General features: G+C 44.2%; 1 protein-coding gene and 1 long non-coding RNA gene across 2 annotated transcripts; one reads left to right on the forward strand and one right to left on the reverse strand.

The window, feature by feature from the left end:
* The first annotated feature begins 879 nt into the window (after positions 1-879).
* On the forward strand, positions 880-15,148 carry LOC140696134 (uncharacterized). Its single transcript, XR_012072198.1, has 4 exons — positions 880-1,098; positions 2,770-2,993; positions 10,344-10,440; positions 14,952-15,148. It is a non-coding gene; the product is annotated as an uncharacterized lncRNA (long non-coding RNA).
* On the reverse strand, positions 2,910-8,862 carry RNF183 (ring finger protein 183). The gene is made up of 2 exons (XM_015245372.3): positions 8,432-8,862; positions 2,910-3,520 (listed from the first exon to the last, which is right to left on the reverse strand). The coding sequence occupies exons 1-2, from the start codon at positions 8,547-8,549 to the stop codon at positions 2,910-2,912; spliced, it is 729 nt and encodes a 242-aa protein (XP_015100858.2). The 5' UTR covers positions 8,550-8,862.
* Positions 15,149-17,468: the final 2,320 nt, after the last annotated feature.

Consider the following 17,468-nt stretch of genomic DNA (forward strand, 5'->3'; position numbering starts at 1 on the left):
TAACTAAACAGTTGTGTGTTCTGTGTCCTGGTAAGCTTCTGGATTATCAGCTGTGCCCTCCTTTGGGCACTTCAGTATTATTTATTAATAGGCTCTATTCCTCAATAGTTAGCCATGAAAAGAAATTATTTTTCATTACTACTTTTGTAATATGAATAAGCTAATAATGAACATTAGTGTATTAGCATGCAATCTGAAAAACATGTTAAAGATTTTCAGGTTTTCTAGTTGAAATTTTACCATTCATTCCATTAAACTTTTTTTTTCCCCTGGTCCAAGAGATTTAAGAGTAGCAACTAGGTGAAACCCTTTCATCTAAGCCTTTGGCAAGACAAATGTGGTGTATATATATATTCACTGGAAACATTGTCAGAAAGCAGTTAACTGAGGAGCATAAACCAAGTGTGGCATTTCATGACCATAGAGAAATACAACCGCTGTCACTTAACAGGGCACTTAATTCTCTGCGTAGTCACTGCCAGCCACTTTGAGACATCTCGTTTAATCCTCACAGTCTTATGAGTTAATTATTATTCTCTCTTTTTTTTTTTTTAACAGATAAAACTGAAGCTCAAAGAAGTTAAGTAACTTGCTCCAGGCTACCTAATTAGTGAGCTGTGGAGCCTGGTCTGTCTGTGACCTTATAAGAGATTTCATGGGGCTTTATTGAGTATGATGGCAACACTGGCCACACAAAAAGGCCAGTCCAGCCAGCGTGGCCTGTTCCCTGTACAAAGCCTGAGCTAACCACTCTACCTTTTATACTGCCCTTTTAATGAGTCACTGTATCTTATTGTGACTTCATGCCAAAGGGAGTTAAAGTAATTTCACCACTTCTACCTCATGAACTTACAAGTTGCCTATAGTGTTATTCAACAGGAAACTATTTGCATTTTGGGACAGATGATACTTTGTTGTGTAGAACTGTCTTCAGCATTGTAGCATGTCTTAGCATCCCTGACCTCTGGAGTGCTGAAAGCCAGAAGCACAACCCATCCCTTCATTGGAGTACCAGAGATTTCTAAATGCCTTCTGGAAGGATGAAACTCAATGCCCCAAGTTTAGAACTATTGAATGTGAAAACAGAAGATGCCCCAGGTACCACAATGTTAAGTATATCCTTCCCTATCCAAGAATACTCAAAGCTGTGTCTTTGGTGAATCAGCCACTTGAAGAGTTTGAGTTCTCCTTGGACTGGAAGGCCTCCAGCACGTACTAGCTGGGTGACCTTGAACAAGGTAGCTGAACTTGGGGAGCCTCAGTTTCAGCTATGAAATAGGAGTGAACCTTGCTTAACTCTGAGCAGTAGGCCCTAGTACAGAGGCAAGTGTTCCTTCCTGAGCTTCCCCCAGCTCCTCTGTTCTTCATGGCTCTGAGAATATGGTGAGATCATTGCCTAATTTACCTGCCACAAGGTTAAGGAGTAAGGATGTGTAAAGAAATGGACATCAATGGGGAGAGGTCGAGCCCCAGCTTTAGTGTAATTATCTTTGACGGTGCAAATGGAGAGGTAGGTGCTAGTTCCCTAGTGGGATGTGTGGGTAGCTTTCTAATTTCATAATGGAGAATTTTTTCTTCACAGCAGAGCTTAAGACTGGTTTTACTAAATGTGAAATATGTGTCTTGGCTATTTTGGACTATCTTGTATATTAAGACCCCTAAGAATTTATAGAAGCTAGTTTCATTAAACTCAAACTGTTTTTCAGAGCAAATAAGACCAACTCAGTTTCTGGCCTCTGAAAGCTTAATTCTACAAATTCCAAAACACTCATAAAGTGTTATCTTTTTGTGATGGTGTTTTAACTGTTTTGAGATTGTTCCAGAGCCCTGAGCTTTATCTACCAGGCAATATTTAAAGTGGGGAGGCGGAAATCAGGGTTTTTAGACACTGCAGAGGTGGCAACTTGTAGTCAAGTAGCAGCCTAAGCATCCAAATTCTGTCTAGTTTTCCTCAGTTCTAGATTCTGTCATACAGAATAAAAACTCGGGTCCACTTCCTTCGTGGTCTGTGATGGGAGCGAAGGCTTTTACTCTGTCCAGTTTTCTGCCATCTTTCTTGAGGCCAGGATTACAATGGCTGGAGTTGGGGGAGTCAGGGCTGTACCCTGCACCTATCAGGAGGAGTCAAAACCTTTTCCTCTAAATCCCAGGTTTCTTTTGACCCACTGACCCTGGCTTCTTTCACCTTGAAACTTCTATACACTTAACACCCCATAAACCGCATGCTGACAAGAGATCATCTTGTACAAGAAGTAGCTGAGTAAACAGGCCCTCCTTGCTGGTGGGAGGACTCTCTGCCACCCCTGGATAATCCTATCCTCTTCCCCTAGTTCTGACAGAGCACCTGTCAACTGGTTGTTGAATGAGTAAGTGAATGAATTAATGAATGCAGATCATTTTTACTGGGACTGGAAGCAAGAGATCCAAAGAGAAAACTAAAACGGGAAGACAAAACAGATTTGCTAACAATTGAAAGTGCATGTTCCAAATGTTTTAGCAACAAGTAGTAAAAAGAGCAACTCAAAAAAAAATGCGATCCAAGTTCAAAGCAGCTCCAGTAAGAAATGTAACTTGCTATTTGAGCTGGTCAGGTTTCTGGATACCATTATCCAGCACTTTGGCACAACTTGCTACGTAACGCTGTAATCACAGGTCTGCTTTTCTGTCCTTCCATGGCCCGTGGTTCACACCCAGAGGTCTCTTCTCATCTTTTCCCAGTCCTTCAGCTGTTAGAGGTTTTCATTACAGTAAGACTCTCTCTGTTTCCAGAAGCAGACGAACAGCCTAGATCACCCCTGGATTGTGAGAATGAACAATACTACAAAGGAACACAGCTCCAAATGAGGCTCTATAGTCCCCATACCCAGCAGCAGCCAAGAAGGGCTTGGTTCTTTGTTTGGAACAGATTCTCATCCCATACCCCAGAGGAACTGCTTGGTCCAAAAGATGGAGAAGATGAGCAACAGAGAGACACTAAGGATGACAGCCATCAGGTAGGCAAAGATCCGGAACTGAGGGTTGTGGAAACACTCCCTGAGAGAGTAGTGGCTGGGGATGGGAACAGGCATAGGCCTGGCAGAGGGGGCCATGTCCTGGGGGGGCCCAGTCTGGCTCCCAGGCTCAGGGCCCAGGTCCAGCGTGTAGACCCGGGGCTGGCGCAGGAAATAGCGGCTCTTGGGCTGGTCCTTGAGACAGAGCTGGTGGCCTTCCAGGATGACATGGTGGGGCTCCAGGCGGAGCAGGGTGAGCATGGCAGTATCTGTGGGCAAGTCAGTGACAGGCTGCCCAGAGGCCAGCACAGTGGGCTGGCGACAGAGGGGACACAGCAACCGGCGCCGAGCTGGAGTCACCAGGCTGAGGTGGGCCAGGCATTCCACGCAGAAGGAGTGGCAGCAGTCCAGCACTTTGGGGGTGTGGAACGTGTTGTTGAAGGGGTTCCAGCAGACAGGGCACTCAGGCTCCCGGCCCTGTGGCTCGGCCATCCTCAGACCAGATGCTGGAAGGTCTGGCAGGAGATGTCCTGGCAGAGGGAAAAGGAGCAGAGGGACACCCATTAAGCTTCGTCCCTCTGTTTGGCCCTAGGCTGTGTTCTGTGGGTTGTTAGAAGGTATTGTCACCCACATTCCACAGATGAAGAAACCTAGGTTCAAAAAGATGAAGCGATTGTTCCAGATCACTCAGTCTTAAGCTGTAGATGCAAGTGTGGTGCTCCGGCAGCATCCTCTCTATTGGGTGAAGGCCTGCGCCACCCACCATTATCAAGCTCCCAGGGAGGAGCATGCACTCTGGCTTTAGAAATGGATAAAAATGCTCCTTGCGCTGCATGTGATCGCCCTTGGCTTCTCGGACTCCAGGGAGAGGAAGGAGCCACAGTCAGTGCTTCATGCTAGCGAGCAAACATTTCCTTCCTGGCTGCCTCAGAGCAGAGATGGGCTTCGTGAATTCCCCTGTCTTAACCTCCTTTGGGGGCAGATGCCAGGCCCTCTCTCCTTCCTTCCCTTGGGCTGCAGGGCCATTCCTCAGAGCCCATTTGCCCAGTCTTTGTGCAGGGTCTTGCAAGGGGGCCTCTGGGAAGGCTTTTCCCCTTGACTGGAAGCTTGGAGAGGTTCCCTTCCCCAGCTCCCCAGATCAGCCCTTTCAGAACCTCCTTCCAAGATTCAGCCTCCCCTGGCTCCTCTTCCCTCCCTTTGTCCCAGGAAATCCCCAAAGCACCCACCTGGTCTTCCTTGGCACTAGAGTGGTTGGGCAGACTACCCTGAAGGGCCTGAGGCTCTAGTCTCTTCCTCTCCAGAATCCACAAAGCTTTGGGAGACTGCTTTCTCACCACCAACACTGGGGCCCGTCTCCATGGCAGCACATACGCAGCACCTGGAGCTGCCAGGTGGCCCAGGCTGCAGCCTCTGGAGCACACCTGCCTGCAGCGAAGGCCAGAGAGCTGCCCAGGTGGCACAGCGGGGAGGTGAGGGACAAGGGTTCCCCTGGGGCGCGGCAACCAACCAATCCTAGAAGCCAGGTGTCTGCAAGATTGTGGGCGGTCTCTTCAAGACCTCGATCCCTGGCCTGGAAAGGCAGGGGCAGCAATTTCCTTTTTCTAGATTAGGAGAGGGTAAGTGAGCCTTCTGGGCTTCCTCTCTCCTGGGCCCTCATTTCTTTTTTTTTCTAAAATGGCTGAAACCTCCTTCTTACACAAAGGGGCTGCCTGCCCCGCCTTGCAATTGCTGCGAAATTCATCTACTGCACAGCCTAAAATCTCTGAATAGTCTCTGAATATCAGATTCAGAAAGTCCTCTCCTGTTCTCTTCTGATCATTTAATGTGCCCAAGGAGCTGTAACCAGAACATGCAGGCCTTGCTGCCTCCTTTGTTCTCAGAACACAGATGGTCAGCCTGGCAGGCACTGACCGCTGAGATCCCAGAGTCCAAGACGTGGCCATCCCACCACCCTTGGGGGCTTAATTAGAAGGGGAGTCAGGGAGGAGGTGTGCTGCAGCCCTACTTCCCCATTTCAACCAGAAACACTTGGCTTTTCTCATATTCGTCATTTGAACAAGTTGAAGAGTTGAGCTTCTAAGGAAAAAAAATGTTTAAAAGCCACTTCTTCATCCTAATCACTCACTCTGCAAATGGGAGGCAAAAAGTGACTGTCACCCAAGGCAAAATGGTGACACCAGGACTTCCAGGCCACCACCGTGCTGCTGTCATAGAGGCAGAACACTCTCATTCAGTCCACCTACTGGATGTGTGTTATTAACTGGATAGTAGGTGCTTGCATTTCATTAGGAGATTCCTCGTAAGTCTCTCATGGTACGAATCCAGGAACCCTGCAAAGGACATTTGGGGGGCAGTGATACGACTTGTGTCCCTGATACGACATCATCTACCGTGACTGAGTTGGCACCTAAAGCAAAACCTGCTTACACTCTCTGATTCATGGCTTCCTGGTTTCCTTCTGGACCCTAGAACTCTGCCACTGCTCCATATAGGGAAGAGGAAACAAAGACATGCAGGAGGAGGATGGAACAGCTCTGGCCAAAGCTGGGATGGTTTGCCAAGGACCCTTACCAGTGGCCCATTTGCCCTTTCAACAAACAGTCATTGTGTTATTGAGAACACACCATACACCAGGCACTATGCTAGGCACTCAGTAAATAAAGGGGAACAAAATAGACATGGTCTTTGACCACATAACATTTAGAGTCTAGTGAAGGAAGGAGACATTTATTGAGTGATAGGCAATAAATAAGCGTATAATTTTAATGAATACCATAAAGGACAAAAAGGAAAACGGACTTAAAGGGCTGGCTGCTTCAGATGAGACCACTAGGGAAGCTTTCTCCAAAGAGGTGATATGAAAGCTGAGACTGGAGGATGAGAAGAATCCAGCCATGCAGAGTGGAGGAAGAGCAAGGGAACAGCATGTGCCAAAGCCCAAGGCGGAAGAAAGCTCTGCCCATTGAGGAAGTGAAAGGAGGCTGGGTGATTGAAGTGTAGCAGGTGGATCTGGAATGGGAAGTGACTCAGGATGAAGCCAGAGAGGTAGGAGGCGAGCCCTGGAAGCTGGGGAATGCATCTGGATGTGATTCTAGGACTGAGTGAGTGTATATGCATGCACGCATGCACATGCTGGCAGGGTTTGGGGGTGATGACTAAAATAAAATGCACAGCCTAAAAGTTGAGAGTTATGTTTTATTTGGCAGACATTTCTAAGGACTCAAACCGGAGATAACAGCTTCTCAGATGGCTCTGAGGGACTGCTCTGAGGAGGTAGGGGAGGAGCCAGGATATATAGGAGTTTTTACAACAAAGACCAAGTGGCTGGAACATCAAAGGATTACTGTTAATTAAAGAAAACCAGACATCTCAAGTTAAAGAATTTAGCACTTTTCTGTGCATGGGAAGGTACAAAGGTCTGGGCTCAGTAAAATCATTCCTTTGATTTGCACCTAGCTATCTAGGGCCAGTATCCTGTTCTTTCACATCCTGAGTTCCCTCAGGGGGCACCCCTGGGGGTGGCAGCAGAGGCCAGGCTGCCTGCTTGTCTGCATCCTGAGTTCCCTCCGCTCAGGGGATGATGGTAGCGGCTAATGACTTGGTGGCCACAGAGTTCTTTGTTTACTGATATGGCTGGCAATATTTTTCGTTCACAGGGTCGGGGTGACCTGATCCTATTTCCATTTTTAAAATACCATTCCAGCTGCAGAGCAGAGGACAGACTGAAAGGGACAGGGTGGAAATGGAAGACCATTTATGGGCTTTAGCGGTGATCCAGGCTGAGATGGTGAGATAGGTAAGGCAATGATGGGGAAGAACAAAGGGATAGGGCAAAATGGAGATGGAATCAAAAGTAGTTCCCAAGAAGCAGTGGACAGCATAGATTCCAGAGCCAGGTGGTCAAGGCCCACTGTTCAGTGGGGCTGTGATTTCAGTTGAACTGCTTAACCTCTCTGTGCTTCAATTTCTTCTGAAAAGGAAACTAAAAGTAGCTTGGAGGATAAAGCTCTTAGACAGAACCTGGTACCCAGTAAAGATTATACATGGGGAAGTTGTTTTATCCCTGCAAATGGTTTTGGAAAGCTCGAGGCTGACTTCGAGACCATGAAATTTTCTACGTTGAGCTTTGAGGAGCCCCTGGATTCTAGAGTGTGTCAAAATCAGACCTTTAGTACTCGTCAAAAGCCTTAAAATGTACATAACCTTGATTCAGCAGTTTCCCGTGAATCTATCCTGTGGAAATAGTCCAGGACCTGTGCAAAGATCTGATTATAAAGCTACCCACTGAAGCACTGTTCTAATGGTGAAATGCTGAAGGTTGCCTAGTTATCCAATTGTAGGACACTGAGTAAGTAAATTCTGCTCCATCCATATGAAGAGACATTCTGCAGCCTTTAAATGATGTAATAAAACATCTATTAATATGGAAATAATGTTCATGATATGTCATTAAGTAAAAAGAACCAGTAATAAAACCATATTACAATGCAATCTAATTTTTCAATATATGTATGCAATGGAAAAATGCAACAGTGGTTATCCTCTGGAGGTAACATTATAGGTTTGTTTAAATTCTCTTCTCTGAGAATTCTAACTTTACTGCAGTAAGCTTGTATTACTCCCCTTAAAGATCTTCCCCTCCCCACAAAGCAGACCTACATTTTCTGAAGTTCCTTGGCCAAAGCTGTAAAGGGCTGCTCAAGAGGAAGGACGATCACTGTTGCATCAGGACCTGGGCCCTTATCTGCTGTGGTCCCTTCAGGCCTTGTCTGTGGCTTCAGAGTCTGTCTCCAGGAGGAACTCTGGCCCCTTGTCACCCACCACTCACTCTCGAGCCAGGACATCCCAACACTACCCCAGAGGTATCGCTTCAGTCCATGACCAAGTCAGTCAGCCAAATACCGATTGTCCGCAGCATCATCCCAACGCTTTCTACCTCAAGAGGAGAGAGGTGAAGAACTAGCATTTTTATAGCACTTCTCAGTTTACAAAGAGCTTCAGTCCTGGCTAGGATCTAAGTGTGGCGACTCACATCTAGAAGGTGTAATTGCTTATTATCATTTTTTTTCTATTTGTATAGACCATTTGATTCTTTAAAACCACCCTGTGAAGGAGGCAGGATCAAGAGTTGAAAGTGTGCAGCTTAGAAACCAGGCTTCTTTGCTGTGAGGTCTTAGAACAATGGCTTAACCTCTCTGAGCCTTGTTTTCCACTATAACATAGGCTAATGATCCCACCTTATGAGCTTGCTGTGAGGAAGGGATAGGGACTGTAATGTGCCCAGCAAAGCATAGTAGATGCTCAATACATAGTGAGCATGCTATTACATCCATTTTATAGATAGGAATGTCAAGGCTCAGAATGGTGAAGTGACTTGCCCAAGGCTTCACAGCCCCAGAGCCCTGTGACCCGGCCCCCCATGACCCTCTCTGGCTCCTTACCTGCTCCCTCAGAGCCTCCTTTTCCTCCTTTCCCAAGCTCAGCCCCGCAGCGTGTGTTCTGGGCTCTGACTTCTCCCGGCCCGGTTTCCAGGCAGTTGTGGGCGGGCCTTATTTGCATGGTCTTCAGGCAGCTCTTGGCCAGCTCTCTGTCTCAGATTTTCCTCTTCTTCCTTCTGATGACTTTGGACTGTCTGCACTCACCAGGGACAGCCGGGAAGCTTTGGTTTCATCTTCCTCCTGTGAGTCACTCTTGATTTTTCTCTAAGGAGGTCAAAGTCCACTCTATCTTTGCAGGCCTCTGTTCTGAACTGGCTTGGTCTCCTGCCATCATATCTGACTGCACCGCCTTGGCTCACAAAGAGCCTTGGGTTGACGGGCAGGCAGGGTGTCTCCGAAGCCACTTCTGCCCTGAAGCCCAGACAGATTCTTTCCTACTCTGACCCCTATAGCCAGAATGCAAAGGGAGCTTGCAGAATATTAATGAAAGGCAAATAATCCAATAGGGAAACAGTTACAGGAGAGTCATAAGCATCAAGAGTCTGGGTTCTCAATCAAGTCAGATTTTTGGGTCAGAGTCAAGTCCTCACTTAGAACCGAGACTCTACTTACTAGCATTGGAGACTTGAGCAAGTTCACTTCTCTAAGTATTGGGTTTTTTACCTGAAAATGAGCATAATCATTTTGCCTGCTTGATCTGCAGGTTACATGAGATAACCCATGCAGAGATCCTACACAGTGCCTGTATGAAGTAACATGCAGTAAACGTTAAGTGCAGCTATTATTTTGATCAGGCAAATCACAGAAAAAGAAATACAAATGGAATATATATGTAACTGTTCAACCTCACTTATAATTAGAGAAATTCAAATTTTAAAAAGGTACTGCCTTATTTTCCTATTAGACAAATAAACACTAAAATAACAGTAGCTAAAAGTACTATTATTAGTAAAAGTATTAATAGCAGTTTTCGATGTTTTATTAAATGCTCCTGATCTATGACAATGAATCCTGTCAGCACTCCAGGACACACTGTATGGAATACATTAAATCAATGACTTGTCCTTTCTCTTCCACGGATAAGGACTCAGAAGCTCAAAGCAAATAAGGGATTTATTTGCCCAAGAGCTCATGAGAAACAAGTTAAAGAGCTGGGATTGCAAGTCTGGCCCTGGAATCTCTGCCGTTGCCTCATCAGACCCCAAAAGTGTGTTCATATGACACATTTTTGTTCCCTCTCGAATTCTCTGTATTCATGGCCCTCTTCTTTTATTCCTTTAATGACTGTTGAAATGGGGTTTGGAGAATAAACAGAAATAAATGTTATCTGATTGTTGATGTAATCAAATCCCTAGTCCCTGATTTTGTTTAAACTTTTTATTTTAGAATAGGTGATACATTCATGTGTTCAGCACAGGAAAGGTTAAATTTGGCAAAGAAAATATTCTTCTTCTAGCTACCTGGTTTCCCTGAAAATTGGCTATTATACTGTCAGTTTCTTATGTGTCTTTCCAAAGATGCTTTATGAATACACAAACAAAACTCCTATGGCAAAACGTCTATGTATTCCTCTTCCTCCTTTTTACACAAATGTGCATATAGTATATATGGTTCTACACCTTGCTTTTTCCCTTAATGATATACCTGAGATATCATCTATATTAGTACATAAAGAGCTTTTTCAGTTTTTTTGTATCATTTTTCATTGAATGGCTCTACCATAAATTACTTAACCATTCCCCTATTGCTCTAATCCCTTCATTTTAAATATATAAATGTTGGATGGAAAAATAAATACCAAAATGATTGCAAGATTTAGATTAGCTTGGAATTGTCTGAAAAAAAAAGTTGTGTGCTTTGTGAAGTTGTAGGTTCCTAACAAAGATCTCTAAGTATTTTTCCTGTTTCTGAACAGGAGACAGAGAGACCCCTCAAGGCAGGCCCTGGTGGCCTGGAGGTCCCTCTCAGCCCTGGAATTCTCTGGTTTCTGGTATCACTTCTCATTAACTAAGGTTAGTGGGGATTCAAAGACACTGATTCAAAGGATCTGGTTTGTATTTGAGAGTTTAGAAGCCATGCTTTCTGGTTTGCCAAGTCACACAAACCATGGAGAAGTTTATACAGTATCCAAAAGATATACTTAATAGTGTGATTTATAATAGGAAATATATATTTGGCCTTCATTCTGTTCCTGGCACAGTTTTTCCTAAAACTCTTGGAATTTCCTAAGTGATGAGAACAATAAAGTTGTCTTTTTTATGTTGAGGGGGCTGTTATGTTAATACCCAAGGGTAACCTAAGGGTGGGGGCCGGTTGCCAGGGGAACCAACTGTGTGATTTAGGGGTTGGAACTTTCAGTCTGGTCCCAACACCTTCTCTCCTCCACCTCTTGGGAGGGGAGAGGGGCTAGAGATTGAGCCTGTGTAATGTGATTTAATCAACCATGCCTGTGTAATGAGGCCTTCATAAAAACCCAAAGGACAGGGTTCAGAGATTTCTGGATTGATGAATACATGATGTGTGGGAAAAGGGCGTGCTTGGAGACGGTATGCAGGCTCCACACCCCTCCCCACATCCCTGCCCTGTGCATCTTTTGCATCTGGCTGCTCATGTGTATCTTTCATAATATCCTTTATAATAAGCCGATAAATGTAAGTAAATGTTTCTCTGACTCCTGTGAGCTGTTCTAGCAAATTAATCAGACCCAAAGTGGGGGTCATGGGAACTTCTGATCTATAGCCAGTGGGTCAGAAGCACAGGTGACAACTTGGACTTTCAGTTGGTGTCTGAAGTGTATATGGAGGGGAGGCAGTCTTGTGGGACTGACCCATTAACCTGTGGGATCTGATGCTAACCCCAGGTAGGTAGTGTCAGAACTGAGTTGAATTGTACACCCAGCTGGTGTGGAAGAATTGCTTGGTGGTGTTAAAAAATACAGACAATCAGAATTAGTGTCACAGCGGGAATATGCCTTTATTTTTTGGTGAAGTGAGGATGCTCACTGCAGTTTTAGTTTTACCATAAATTATTGGGGGAAAAAAAAAGTAAGAGTCAAACTGTAGCACATCAGTTAAGTGGAAAACTACACAATCATTTAAAATGATCTTGCAGAAGAATTTTCACAGACTTGGGAAAATGGTCACAATATACTGTAAATAGAGGGGGGAATGCTTTACAAAAAGCTGTATGTAGTGTGCACCACATTTTGTAAAAAAGAAAAAATTATATATAAAGACTGAAAGGTCATGAGATAAAATGTCACAATGGCTATCTTTGGGTGGTAAGTTTACTAGCATTATCATTTTCTTATCTATATTTTCTAAACTTTCGTTAGTAAATATGTATTACTTTTACAATAGGAAAATTCACTAGGGAAGTAAGTTAAGTCTGAGTTTGCTGCAACCAGGGAATCCAGAACTTAAAAAGAAAAGCAAGGAGGGCATGTAAGAAATCAGTCAGGGCATTGCAGGCATTTAAATAAAAAGGAAATAAGCCATGGCCCTTTCCCGGATCACTAACTGTCTAGTGAACAAATGCATTATCATAGTGTCTCTGGGTGGTCAGGGTTAGGGAGTACTTTGCAAACAGTGGAAATTTTTCTGGGGAGATACCCAGGAGAGATAGTGAGGCATCTCAGGAATCTGAGAGTTGGAACTAATTTAGTTCATGCTTGGGAGGTGAGGTCAGTCAGCCAGAAAAGCACCTCGCCTAAACAGTACCTTGGAACCAGTTGAGTGAAGAGTCATGAGACTTCATGGAGCCCAGCCACCGTCTGGAGTGGAGGCAGAGGGTGATACGAACCTATGTGGGGAGGAAAGGCAGCAGAAGGTAGTAGATGGGCAGTGGAGGATGGAGACAAGGCGGTGACCAGGCAGGTTTGGGCAGGTTTTGGTCAGGTGGTCAGTGTTTAGTGAGCCCCCACCCCGTCAAGGGCAGAGGGCAGCTCTCCCTGTGGGGCATCACACTGTTATCACTTGGAGCCTTGCCTAGGTCTGTCCAGAGGTTAGAACAGTCCCAGCAGCAGAGGCATCACTGGAAACTGATAGAAATGCAGAACCTGAGGCCCACTCTAGACCAACTGAGTTGCATTTTTACAAGACCACCAGGGGGGTTGAGAGACACACTGAAGTATGAGGAGGGCTAATTTAGGAGATTGCATTCATGCTCAGACTCATAAAGGTTTCGCAAGGACCTGACACAGGAAGAAGATATCTTAGACAGGGCGGGAAGACTCCCAGCCTGGGAATGGACATCTGCCCTGCATCCCTTTTTGCAGCATCTGAATTAGTTTTACAAAGTCACAATCCCTTACGCAAGACCCTTGAGGCCAGATGCGTTTCAGAATTCAGAATGTTTCATATTTTAGGAAGATAATCTGATGCATTTACTATATACTAGTGAGACCTGAGACAGCACCCTGTAATCAAATGCATTAATATTCTGTCATTTATTATAAAGATTGATACCCAAAAGAATAAGCACCATCAGGTCAGGTCAATTTTGGCACCAAATTTAATGAAAAAAACTTTGTCTCCAGAGTGTGGGAATTTTAGGATCATGCATAAGGATTATGAACTATTTTATTATTTTATTGCTGAAAGTGTCAATTGAATTAGGTTAGAAACACTGATACGGTACTATTTCTTGGCCCTTGTTTACCTCAGACTTTTCAAGAACTACAAGGTCTAGATATTCTTTCAAATATAAAGTGGTTCACATTCTTCCTCTCATCAAGCAGTTCACATCTGGCATTGCTATTCCCAATCTGCTCAAGGGGTTCTATGAGAAGTGATTGGATTTTACTGAAATTAAGAATTCATCCCAGCTAACATCAATGGGAAAGGTCAGAGCTAAGACTGGGTCCCAGGGCCTCCAGTTCCTGGTCCCACCGAGCTTTCCTCCTCTGCTTTCATCTGCTCTCCAGCAGCTTCTCCCTTCTCTATCTCCAGGCAGAGGATGGGCTCCAGCTGAGGACACAGGACAGTAGGCCTCCAGCATGTGCCACCTGTTGTGTTTACAAACACGAAAGTGCAATTGGACGGTTCTTTCTCCAGCTGGGCTGTGAATGAAGCATCTTTCAATCCCCCAGACTTGCAGCCACTTCAGGTGGCAGTAGTTGCCCCTCTGAAGGTCCCTGGTGTGCGCTGGGCCAGGCACAGCCAGGTGAGTCCTCACACTTGCTCTGAAGCTCTTCTCCAGGTGAGCCCTGCTGGGAAGACAGTGGCCAAGAGTTGGCAAGAGGCCATTTGTACAAGGAGGGTCCAGGGAGTTTCCAGGAAGCTCTCAGAGGCCTTCTCCAAATGCCGGGGAGAAGGCTCCTGGACCAAAGTCCAGCCCCGCTCTTGTCATGCTCAGCTGGCAGCGCTGGCAGAGTGACCCTCACTCGGAGCTTTTAGAGTTTTCAGGAAGTGCACTGTTTTGTAGCCTTTTATTCCTCTTATCTTTCCACATCATAAGATAGTCTTCTACAACCTTTTATTCAAAAGGAAAGTAGTCTTTTTTATCGTAAAAGTGATCAAAGAAATAGCAGATTTATGTATTTGCTTGTAGTATATGCATGAGATGTCTCTGCGAGGGTATACGAGACGCTGGTAACACAGGTTACCTCTGAAGGGAGCCAGATAGATGGCAGACGTGGATGGGAGGAGGACTATCATATAACTGGTTGTACTTTTTAAAAACATACTATTTTAAAGCTCTTTTTTGGGGGAGGGGGTAATTAAAGTTATTTATTTATTTATTTTTAATAGAGGTGCTGGGGATTGAACCCAGGACCTCGTGTGTGCTAAGCACATGCTCTACCACTGAGCTCTGCCCTCCTCGATTTGTACTCTTGATTGTGACTATGTGACGTGTTAACGATTTAAAAAATAAATACTGTTTAAAATGAAACTCCCAGTACCTCCTCCAAAAAATAAATAACTAAACCTAATTACCTTCCCTCTAAAAAAATTTTTTTAATTAAAAAAAAGGAAACTGCAAAAAAAAAAATACAGAAAGGCATAGAGAATAGAAAATAAATTCATCTTTAAACAAATACTATAGAAAGGCACAAAGCAGAAAATAAATTCATCTCTAAACTCAAAACCCAAAGATAACACTGTTAACATTTTTGCTCTGTTCCTTTCAGACTTTTTTCCATGGATGTATAGACATATATGAGGACATATTTTTACCAGAATAGGATGAGTCTGTCTGGGGCTGTTTTGTCACCTGTGTTTTTCACTTAGGGTGAATCACAGACAACATTCCAATGCAGCCTTATTTTAAATGTCTGCAAGGTTATTAGTCATGTGACACGGTGGCCAGTTTCTGAAAGACTATTTCTGGATACACTGAGAGAGGTCAGCATCTGGACACAGTGCTAGCTGGCACCAATCCCCATAACCCCAAATCTGGGCTTTTCAGTTTGCTGTGTGCAGGAGCTTGACTAAGTGGGATGTTGTGTCCCAGACCTGGGGAGATAACATCTGGGGATGGACTGGATTCTCCTCCTGTTTAACCTGTGTCACTTAATCCACAGGTGCAGATATCTCCTTACCTGCCTCCCTTCAGTCTCTGTGCCCACCAGACCACTGAAAGTAGAGGGCCTTGATGGGAAGAGCTGGTCGGTCTGTGCATCCCAAGGCCTGGGCTCCCCTCTGTGCTTGGTCTCATGCTGTGTGCTCTTTGCAAGTCGCTTTCCTTCTCTGCACAACGAAATAAACACTGCCTACCTCACAGTGTTATTTTATTGGACAATTCAGGTGAAATTATGATTGTGAAAGTAGTTTGTAAAGTGTAGAGCTCTGTATACATACAAGGCTTTGTTGTTAATTTCTGGCTTCCTAACCGGAGGTATCAGGAAGAAAGTTAGAATCAAAACCAGTTGGTCCAGCTTTTTTTTTTTTAATGGAGGTACTGAGGATTGAACCCAGGACCTCGTGCATGCTAAGCACACGCTCTACCACTGAGCTATACCAACCCCCACCAGCTTCTTTCTAATGTTGGCCCGTGGAGCTGACACTTCCCTAGTGCAGCTCATAAGTGAAGTGGATAAATAATAACACTGTCACGCAACAGAATATTATCCAGCAATGAGAAGGAATGACATTCAATGACATACAATAATGTGAATCTCTGTCACACACACGTTGAGCAAAAGAAGCCTGTCCAAAACTGAGCAGACAGTTTCACTTAAATCTATTGCTGGATAACAAACTGTCTCAAAACTCAGTGTCTTAAAATGATTATTATTTTTCATGATGTGTGGGCTAGTTGTGCAGTTTCCTCTTCTGAGTTCATCTGCGGCTGCGTTTGGCTGCAGGTTTGGCAGGGTTGGAAGGTCCAGGGTGACCTCGTTCACATATGTGGTGATGCTGGGTTCTTTTCCACAGAGGCTGGGTCACCTCCCTGATGTGGAGACTTCAGAGCAGCATTCCAGCAGGGGGAAGTGGAGCTCCTTAAGGCTGCGCCTCAGACTTGCATAGTGTTTATTCCTCTGCATTCTGTCATTCAAACCAAGTCAAAGACCAACCCAGATTCAAGGGGTAGGAAAACAGACCGCACCTTTTAATGAGAGGTCACCTTGCAAAGGGTCACACATACAGGGATGGGAGAAATCTGTGGCCGTATCTTCCATGTATTATAATATGATTCCATTTGTATGAAGTGGAAAAGCAGACAAAACCAATTGTTGCTGTTATAAATTCCTTGGCAGATAGGCCTGGAGGGGAGTGCGAGGGAGGCCATCTGGGTTCCTGGATGTATCACATGTCTTCATCTAGGTGACCAGAGTCTGTTCAATTTATGAAAATTCAGCTATCAACTTTAGACACCTGAAACTGTTTATGATTGCTATACTGAATTCAAAGTTAAAAATACACATAGTGGCTTCAAAAGGATGAAGTTCACTTCTCTTTTAAGTCACAGTCCAGTTGGTCAGGCTGTTGGAACAGCTCAGTCCCTGGAAGTTATTTGGGGCCCCAGCTTTCTTGCTGTTCCATATCTTGCCCTTGCCTGAATAGCTGAAACTGTTCTTGGCGGTCTGTATTCCACCTAGTGGGAAGGGGGAATCCTGGACCAACATGTTCCTTGTGAGCTAAGGTGGAAGTTACACACATCACTTCCACTCACAATCCACTGATGAGAGCTTATTCTCATGGCTGTGCCCGCTGGGAATGTAGTCTTAGCTGGACAGCCTGTGCCAAGAAGCGCCAGTTTCAGGAAAAACTAGCAGTCTGCTGTGTTTTTAATGATGAAGCTGTTCTTTAGGGAAAGGGGGTGGGGATAAATTAGGAGTTTGGGATTAGCAGACACAAACTACTATATATAAAATAGATAAACAGCAAGGTCCTACGGTATAGCACAGGGAAGGAACTATATTCAATATCTTTTAATAACCCATAATGAAAAAGTATGAAAAAGAATATGTGTATATATACGTATCATTGAATTACTAAGCTGTATACCAGAAACTAACACACTGTAAATCAACTATACTTCAGTTAAGAGAAAAATTGTTTTAAAAAGTCCACTCAGAAAAAGCTAAGTTCCTTTTTCTCAGTGTTAAAAGATTAAACACACCAAAAGACCTGAGTTCTACCCTTATAATTCCTGTGTCAAAATGAAGTAAATGAAGGCCATTACAGACTGAAAACACTGTCTCTCAATACCAAAATTGAAAACATATCTGAAGATAAATTTCTGCCGCTACCAGCTAAAAGATCAGCAAGTATTTCTTTAGTGACTGTGAATTCAGAACTCCTGGGCAGCTTTCTTTTACAATCATCATTCAGGAAGACAGTGATAACGGGGACTTGTCTGATACTTTGGTGCTACCAATGATACTATTTCCTACATCACAAACCCTGGCAGCTGTTTTAGAGAAAACACTGTTTCCTAACTCATTTCTAACCTTTTAGTAAAAATAAAGTTCCTCTTATAAGATAGTTTAAGCCACCAAAAAAATAAAAAGTCAAGAATAATCACCATTTTCCTTAAATGTATATTTTTAACTTATAAATATATAAGTAAATACATAAATTTTCAAATATATTCT

The sequence above is a fragment of the Vicugna pacos genome, chromosome 4 (genome assembly GCF_048564905.1).
Source record: "Vicugna pacos chromosome 4, VicPac4, whole genome shotgun sequence".
NCBI lineage: Eukaryota > Metazoa > Chordata > Mammalia > Artiodactyla > Camelidae > Vicugna > Vicugna pacos.

What these genes read in the sequence shown, in the direction of transcription:
- RNF183 (XM_015245372.3), bottom strand. Translation starts at nt 8,549, where the DNA reads ATGCAAATAAGGCCCGCCCACAACTGCCTGGAAACCGGGCCGGGAGAA. An exon ending in AGGAGGCTCTGAGGGAGCAG is followed by an intron (nt 3,521 to 8,431) that starts GTAAGGAGCCAG and finishes TCCCTCTGCCAG; the next exon opens with GACATCTCCTGCCAGACCTT.